Source organism: Kryptolebias marmoratus, linkage group LG7 (genome assembly GCF_001649575.2).
Source record: "Kryptolebias marmoratus isolate JLee-2015 linkage group LG7, ASM164957v2, whole genome shotgun sequence".
In the NCBI taxonomy this organism is placed as follows: Eukaryota; Metazoa; Chordata; class Actinopteri; order Cyprinodontiformes; family Rivulidae; genus Kryptolebias; species Kryptolebias marmoratus.
The window spans coordinates 1,155,095-1,163,907 of NC_051436.1; the positions used below are offsets into that span (position 1 = coordinate 1,155,095).

General features: G+C 44.0%; 1 protein-coding gene across 1 annotated transcript; it reads left to right on the top strand.

Annotated features, from left to right (window-relative positions):
* The first annotated feature begins 54 nt into the window (after positions 1-54).
* On the top strand, positions 55-7,002 carry tlr2 (toll-like receptor 2). The gene is made up of 12 exons (XM_017436980.3): positions 55-174; positions 1,635-1,946; positions 2,024-2,180; positions 2,263-2,412; positions 2,516-2,722; positions 2,818-2,940; positions 3,709-3,859; positions 4,166-4,330; positions 4,408-4,587; positions 4,662-4,802; positions 4,876-5,375; positions 5,578-7,002. Exons 2-12 carry the CDS (start codon positions 1,679-1,681, stop codon positions 5,969-5,971), a joined length of 2,436 nt encoding a protein of 811 aa, XP_017292469.1. The 5' UTR covers positions 55-174; positions 1,635-1,678; the 3' UTR covers positions 5,972-7,002.
* The last annotated feature ends 1,811 nt before the right edge of the window (positions 7,003-8,813 follow it).

Here is an 8,813-nt window from a genome sequence, read left to right on the forward strand (position 1 = left end):
CCCCCCGGGAGGTGGTTTAATGCTCACTACCTCTTTTCAGTTGTGGTTCCAGATGTCGCCCTTGAGTTTTAACTTCCTGTTTTTGAAGCCATAAATCCCTGTTTATGACGCCTGGCTTGGTTTGATTTGCTTCTGTTGGGTCTCTCATCAGGACTCGGCTCAGGAGGAGAGCAGGTAAGGCCGCGCAGATCTGGAGAATAACGGAGGAAAAAGGGTTAAATCTGTGCAGCGGTGGGTTCCAGCCCGAGCCAGAAATCAGCAACTGACAGAAAGCTTTAAATAAATAAGATTAAGAAAGAATAATGAAGGATGGACTCTGTCTTAAACGTAAAGAAACCTTTCAGAGGTAAAGACTTGAAACAAAACTCTGCTAAAGAAGCTGAACTGATTTATAATTCAGGAATCTGAAGTTTCTGTTTTACTGTTTGTGTCAGATGCTTTTTGAAAGCTAAACATTTGTTCTCCAAAGTAAAAAGTTTGTTTAAAGTTTCTCAAAGACAACTTTTAGTTAGGCATTAGTAAAAATGTTTCATTTTTCTCTAAGTTGTGCAACAAAAACAGTTCTGCTGCTGTGGATTTTCAGTTTTATGAAGTAAAATAAAAAAAAACATCTTTATTTTTAACTCTGTTTAGTTTTTAAGTTTGATCAAATGAGGGACAGAAGTTGTCTTTGCTGCAATTCTTCTACTAAATGTAAAAAATTAGACATGAAATAAAGTTTTAGGGGTGAATCCTTCAGTGTTTTGTTAAAGCAGTCACAATAAAAAGTCTTTCAGCAAATTAAACTTATTTTATTTGTTGTAACTCTCAGACATGTTGGGTGTTAATAGAATAAAAACAAGCTGTTCAGGCAGATCCGTCATGGAAGGTTTCTATGATGACCTCTGACCTCTGATGAAGGGTGCCAGGACTTCTGCAGCTCCTCCAACCGACCCAAACCGAACCGGAGCGTCTAATCGAGGCACGTTTAGCAGCTGACGTTTGGTCCTGCTTTGAAGCCGAGGCTCGTGGGATTATTGGTCAGGTTTTAGCTTCCTGCAGCAGCTGGCTAGGCTTTGATGCTAACGCTAACATGGACATAAACAGGAAGTGAAGATTCCGTTTGTAAGAGTGATGTTGCTGAAAACAAATGTTTCTGTGTTCTTAGGAAAACAAATAGAGGAACTGGACATGCGGAGGGCAAAACTAGTTTTATCAGGCCTAAAACCCATCTCCATCAGCTGATCAGTGCCTACATGTCAGGACTTAGATCTGCAGCTAATTACTTCTTGTTGGAGCGACAATCCTATTTTCTGTCAAGCTGCTCTGTCTTTGCTATTTTTCATAGATTCAGTGAAAGAAAAAGGAACAAATCGTGACTTTGTGACGGGCTGCTGCTGAAGATTCAGTTTAAAATGGTTGTTTTACTTTGAGTCAGTCCAGCAGCAGTTTTAATGTCTGAATGACTCATCAGTTAGATGATTAAAACAAAGAAAACAACATAAAGTCCAAATAAAAACTTGGAAGGTCTACAGATATCAGTGCTCTTCACTCTTTTTTTGTTACTAGAAGTTGTAGGAATCACATCAAACGTAGACTTCCTGTTTGATGAAATCCTACTTCCTGTGTGACTTTCCCTTCTTTGTCTCCTGCAGGTCAACAAACCTCCTCTGTTCCTGTCCCACTTTGACTTTCCAGTATGACACGTCCAACCCCCTGCTTCTTTACGCTCTTCCTCCTTTTTCTCTCGGTGTGTTGGGGTCAGAGGTCAAACACAGACAGAGGCAGGTTGTCCTGCAGTCGCTGCAACCTGCATTTCACCTGTAACTGCTCCCATGGTGGATTCACCCGTGTTCCTGTGGTGACAGACAGAGCTCTGAGTCTCAACCTCTCCTTCAACAACATCACCGTGGTGACCAGCGATGACCTGACGGACCACTCACAGCTGAGGCTCCTGGATCTGCACTGTAATACTGAGAGGATGTATGACATCACACTCAGGAAACCAATCAAATGTTTAAATGTAGACATCTTTGTGCTCCAGGTAACAGGTTAGCTACGATCCATCCATCAGCGTTCGACTCTCTGAGGAGCCTGGAGGAGCTGGATCTCTCTGACAACCAGCTGACGACTCTCAACCACACCTGGTTCAGCAGGCTGCAGGCTCTGCAGAGGCTCAACCTGCTCAACAACCCATACAGGTGAGGAGGTCAGGTCACCTGAGTAAAGACAGGAACATCCATATTCATGCCCAGGCTTCTTGTCTCCTCTGCTGTCCTCCAGCCACCTGGATTCTCCTCCGTTATTTAAAGGACTCATCCACCTGAGGAGGCTGATGTTTGGAGGTCCGGCTCTAAAGGAGCTGAGGAGAGGAGATCTGAGTGGAGTCACCCAGATGGAGGAGCTTACTGTGCACGCCAACAACCTGGAGAGGTTTTACCACATTTAGCTTCAATGAGAAACTGATGTGAAGTACAAAACCGAAACCCTGGACCTTTTGGTAAAATCTGTCTCATCTTTGTCTTTATCTCTGCAGATATGACTCTGGTACCTTAGGGGACCTTTGGCCGCTGGGTCGGGTCACTTTAAGCCTCCACACTCCAATTTTGAGAAACGAGTCCTTGGCGTCAGCTGTGCTCAGTGATATAGCGTACCCGGAGACTCCGATCGTCCTGGAAGACCTCCATCTGATCGAAAATCAGTCTGTTCAAGCCTTCAGAGCCTTAGCCAAGAAGAGGATCAGGTTCAGTCATTGCAGACTCAGTTTTAGCTTGTGCTGCAGGGAAGAAGTTTTTTAATTATCAGGAAAACCAACGTTTCTTTGTTGTCACCCTTCAGGTCACTTTCTTTCCATAACTTTTCTGTGTCTGATGAGTCGGTTATCGACTTCCTGGTGGTGATGGATGGAGTTCCTCTATCCCATTTATACTTTGATGACGTGACACTGACGGGTGAGGGCAGGTAGGATACCGTAACATCAGCTGTACATCATCCATCAGCTTTGAACAGCTACTAACATAAAGTTAGGTTAGTTCAACAGCTGCTTCGCTGCTCACACACTGAAGAAGGCCTCTATTGCCCCTTTTCCACCGGCTCTAAAGGTCCCGGCTCCACTCTCCTCGGCTTGCTTTGCGTGCGTTTCCATCTGCATTTTTTCGAGACCAGTTCCTGTTTTTTTTGGTCCCTGCTTCGGAGTCAGGCCAGCCGGGTCGGCCCTGGTTCGTGGGCGGCGCATGCTTAGCTCCTGTTCACTCATTGGTCGTGGGCGTGACCAGATACAAGCATAAAGAGCGAAGGTAGGAATATAAACAACAGCGTTAGCTTACCCTGGAACATTTATGCCGTCTGTCCCCCAGCTGAAGGCCTGTAAAGCCTGAAATCTCCGGCGGATAACAGCTGTCCTACTCCGCGCAACAATCGCAGCATCCAGAGCATTTCTTCCACTGCGCCTCTCTTCCTGAAGTCTCAGGAGAATCCCCATAAGTTTAAAAAACAGCAACAACACAGGGCCAACGTTGTCCATAGCGCTTCCGTTGTTTACACAACTTGCGCTATGGACTACGTTGGCCCTGTGCTCTGGTGGAAGAAAAGTTTCGGTAGCGCACAGCTACATTAACGTTGACAGAAGGATTTTAGCCAAGACAATGATTGTTTTGTAACATAATCGAGTAAAGTTTGTGTTGCCGTTTTATGACTGACTAACTGTGAACAACTGTTTGTTTGTGGCAGGTGGGAAAAGGCCAGCTGGACCGATCATAAAAGCATTGACGAGTTTTTTCTACGAAACATTGTGGTGCTGGATGTCTTTAGGTTCACTTCGTTTCTACAGCTGAACTTTCTGCTGCATTACCCAAGGAAGGTGTCCATCATAAACGCCATGGTAAAAAAGACAATGTGTTGATGTAACCTCTACATAATTCACTTCTCTGACACAGAAAATGTATCAAAGGACAGGAACACATTAAAGGCATCAAAAGTTCTGATACAACTCAAGTACCCATCCTTTGTTGGAAATCTCTACTCAGGAGGGGGTTTCTGAACCTTCTGTGTTGCGATAGTTAATCGAACAGCGGTTTGAGCTGTTGAAGCTGTCATAGTTGTGTCTTGGCCTTGACTTTGTGTTTTGACTTTTCTTTGTAGTTTCTGCTCTTGTGAAACCCTAACAAGCTGTGACCTTCACCTTTAGGTGTACGTGATGCCCTGTAAAACTTCCCATCTTCTGGTGAACCTGCAGTTCTTGGACTTTTCTGACAATCTGCTGACCGACCTGACTTTGGCAGAAACGCTCTGTGAAGAAGACGAAACGTTGAAGGGACTCAGAGTTTTAAACATCAGTGGGAACCCTCTGAAGGTGTCGGCACGAAATTTAAAGTCAAATCCGTGTGATTCACAAGCCCCCAAAACTTAACGGTCGTCCTTTTTGTCTAGTCTTTGTCAAAAATGAGCAAACTGGTGTCAAAACTCACCAAACTGACCCACCTGGACATCAGCAGAACCGGCTACAGCTCCATGCCCTCCAACTGCTCCTGGCCAGCGACCCTGAGGCACCTCAACATCTCCAGGGCAAAGATTGCCACCATCACTCACTGTCTACCAAGATCCCTGGAGGTTGGACCCATCAGACCATCTGACACCATCACTTTGACAACAGGATATTAATTGGATACTTTATTTTCTTGCAGGTGTTGGATCTGAGCTTTAACGATCTTAAAAGTTTCAGCCTGGATCTGCCAATCTTAATAGAGCTGCACCTCTCTGGAAACAAGTTCCTGAGGTTACCAGCGGGGCAGCTCTTCCCCAGTCTACAAACACTGACAATACAGGTGAGAAGCAGTCACAGATTTCTGTTTCCAGTCTGCTCTGTTACCAACCACAACATCTGATGCTTCTGTACAGTCAAACACCCTGAACCAGTTCGGCCATTCGGACCTGCAGTCATTCAGACAGCTCGAGAACCTCCAGGCTGGCGAGAACAAGTTCATCTGCTCTTGTGACTTTGTCAACTTCCTCCAGTCACAGTTCGAAGGACGTGAAGTGAAGCTAACTGACAGAGAGGACAGCTACGTCTGCGACTCCCCTTTCTACCTCCAGGGGGAAGCAGTGAGCCAAGTCCACCTGTCCGTCGTCGTGTGCCACCAGGTTTTGTTTGTCTCTGTCAGCTGTGGAGTTGCTCTGTTTGTGGGGATGCTGGTGTCTGTTGTACTTTGGCGCCTGCACGTCTTCTGGTACCTGAAGATGATCTGGGCGTGGCTCAAGGCCAAGAGAAGTTCCCGGAAACGAAGCAAACGTAGCGAGGAGTCGGACCCGTTGCTCTCTTTCGACGCCTTTGTTTCCTACAGTGAACAAGATGCCAGCTGGGTGGAAAGCTTCCTGGTACCTGAGCTGGAAGAGCCAAGGTAAACATCTTTGGGTAATTCTTTGAACATTATTGAGTTAACGGTTTCAAGAAGATTTTAGATGTTTGATGATGGAAAATCTGTTGTTACAATCAAAAATAATTTCCTGTTTTCTCTGCTCACAGATTATGAGTATAAAACTTAATTCAGTGAAATTTAAACCCTGAATCAGGAATCTGGTGTTTTATTTACGTTCTTCCAGTGGAGATGCCTCTGAGAGTCCCTCGTCCTCCCGACCTCTGACCTTGTGCCTCCACAAGCGGGACTTCCTTCCTGGACAATGGATCATGGACAACATCATGAGCGCCATCGAGCGCAGCCGGCGGACCGTCTTCATCCTCTCCGAGAACTTCGTCCAGTCTGACTGGTGCCGCTACGAACTGGACTTCTCCCACTTCTGGCTCTTCGACGCCGGCGGAGAAGCAGCCATCTTGATCCTGCTGAGGCCGCTCTCCATGGACAACATCCCGAGGCGCTTCTGCAAACTGCGCAAACTCATGAGCTCCACCACCTACCTGGAGTGGCCTCAGGAGGAGGAGAGGAGGCCCGAGTTCTGGAGGAGCCTTCGCACCGCGCTGAGGCGGGACGACAGCTGAAGGTGACCGCGGAGGAGCGAGGAGGAGGAGGAGGAACGGGAACGAGTCAGGAACAGATTTAAGACAGTAAGGATGAAGACATGAAGGCAGGAGAAGCAGTAACGAGTCATGGTTTGGTAAAATGACCTGCAGAGGAAGGAGAACCAGAAACAGAGTCTGGAGGAACGACTCACCTGAGTTGGGCCCGGTTCCATGACTTTAGATCTGCTTTTTATTCTGTTTGTCTTCTCTGGTAGAAAAGATCAATTATCCTACAGTTTTCCTGTTTAGAGTCTCTTCTGTAGGTCTGCAGCCGTCTAACGACTTCCAGCTACTTTAACCTTCTATATCTGAACACATCCAGCTGCTGCGACTTCAGGTTTCTGCAGCTGCAGTACTTCTCAAAGTATTTAGCTTTATTTAAACTATAATTCCTCATGGAAATACATCTTCTTTCAAGTCTGCTTTAGTCCTGGCTCCATTTGTGTTTCTGGTAACTGTTCTGCCACTTCCCATTTTCAGCTACTGATTTAGGTTTTAGTTCAAGTTTTACTCATTTGAGTTTTAGTTTATTTTAGCTTCAACGTGTTATTCTCATTACATGTTCTGCTTATTTTAGTTTGAACCCAGTTTTAATGTCAGTGAAGTCATCCAGCTCTCAGAAGATTTAATTTCTCTACTTCCCTGAAACAAACATGATCCTCTGAAGGCATCACTTACAAATAATCAGATAAATCCACAAATATTTATAAGTTATAACTGAAGGGCAGTCACATCATTATCAGTTTGAAGTCCTATTTTCAACGTTGATGAACGATATGATATGATTTATTTCCTGCAGGAAAGGTGGCGGGTGATAGGCATTTATGGTTTCATCAGACCAGCTTGATTCTTTTTATTATTTTACAGAAGCATGTATTAAATAATCTAAGGTTTTTATATTTACTTCTAAACTTTTAATTCTTCTGTAAGATTAAAAAATAAACCTGATTTTCTTACTTTGTTTCAGTTCAGAAGAAATGATGACGAAATAAAAACTATGATAAAACAGATTTTTTTTTTATGTGGTTTTATGTGTTAAAGTTGTATTTATACAACCTGTAAGTTTTCTTTACAGGACAGCAGAACGACTCAGCTTTAAAGCAATGATTCTAGTTTTGATTCCCAAACTTATTTAACAGAAAGGAAACAGAATTATGTGCTGAAACCTTTTAAAATAAATTCAACATTTGTTCCAACAGAGCAGCTCGACAGCTTCCTGCTGCCGTTTGTCTTCAGTTTATTTATATAAAACATTGAAAAGTATAAAACTAATTATTCTGAGGTCACTATCAGCACCTTGATCCTTTTCTTTTCTCAGCTGTTTCTTCCCAACAGGCCCGTTCTCGGGTACGTATCGACCCACGAAGGTGCGGAGTGGCCGAGAGACGGTCCGACCCGCAGCTGATGCAGTTTGAATTTTACTTGACTTTGCAGGAAACAAAAGACAAAAATTAGAAGAGAGAAAGTTTTATTGATATTCCAAAACAAACCAGGTTTTCCACTTGAACAGATTATAAAAGTAAGATTTGTGACCCGAGCTGCAAAATGAGTCAGAATGAGACGGTGCAAAAAATAAAAGGTGAAAAGATTCATTTTTACTGCATTTTATTTTGCTGTGACCATAATTAAAACAGCAAATAATCTTCCTATGTATCCTAAATAATCATTTTCTTTGACTTTGATCATTTTTCTCTGTTGACTGCTGTAGAGTCAGATTCTCCTCATAAAGATTCATTTTGCCAGCAGGGTCACATTTTACAATTGTCTGATAAAAATTAAAGCAAAGCTATCGAGTCAAAAAAAGGAAATACAAGCCCAAATCCAATGAAGATGGGACGTTGTGTAAAACATAAACAAAAACAGAATAAGATGATTTGCAAATCCTTTTTAACCTATATTCAACTGAATTCACAACAAAGACGAGATATTTAATGTTCAAATGGATAAACTATTGTTTTTTGCAAATACTTACTCATTTTGAGTTTGATGCCTGCATCAAGCAAGAAGCTTCAACAGCTTCGATGGTTAGTGTCCTCAGCTCCCAGAGGCTTACTGAGTGTTCGGAGGAAAGGTGATGGACCACAGTGGGAGACATGTCCCTGTCCCTGCGTTCTGGGACGTGTTGCAGGCATCAAATTCAAAATGAGTTCATTGGAATTGCAGTTGTATAAATCCATGTTTGTAAGAGTGAACGCCCTAACCAAACAGAAACCTGAGTCAGTACGAGTCAGGACAGACACGTCTCCTTCCAGGCCGGTCGAACAACATTCAGGACGGCGCAGGTAATCCTGGACACGTCTGGACTGATCCACACCACAGATAGCACAGGAAATGTCCTTCTTTCTGATGCACATTTTCCAATTATTTCCACTAATGTGAAACGTTAGACCGAACGTCCAAACAGAGGAACTCTATGACTCATTTGAAGCAGATGAGTTCATATCTGCTGCCTGACCCAACCTATGAGACACAGGAAGTGAAGGTTTCCTCCTGCACCTGTGTTCAGCGACCGTTGCTTTTGTAAAGGACGTTCCCAAATACAACGACAATTTACAGCATTTATAAGCACGAGCAGATAAGAAAGAAATATTAAGTAATAAAATATATCCTCCCTGACAGGAGAAGGGTCGGGGAAGATGTCCTGCCCCAAGTGGAGGAGTTTAAGTATCTTGGGGTCTTGTTCACGAATGAGGGAAAAATGGAGCGGGAGATCGACAGGCGGATTGGTGCAGCGTCTGCAGTGAAGCAGGCGCTGTACCGATCTGTTGTGGTGAAGAGAGAGCTGAGCCAAAAAGCGAAGCTCTCGATTTACCGGTCGATC

Coding starts and splice junctions, on each gene's coding strand:
- tlr2 (XM_017436980.3), top strand. CDS start 1,679: ATGACACGTCCAACCCCCTGCTTCTTTACGCTCTTCCTCCTTTTTCTC. Junction 2,723..2,817: donor TTAGCCAAGAAGAGGATCAG/GTTCAGTCATTG, acceptor GTCACCCTTCAG/GTCACTTTCTTTCCATAACT. Junction 4,331..4,407: donor TCAGTGGGAACCCTCTGAAG/GTGTCGGCACGA, acceptor CTTTTTGTCTAG/TCTTTGTCAAAAATGAGCAA.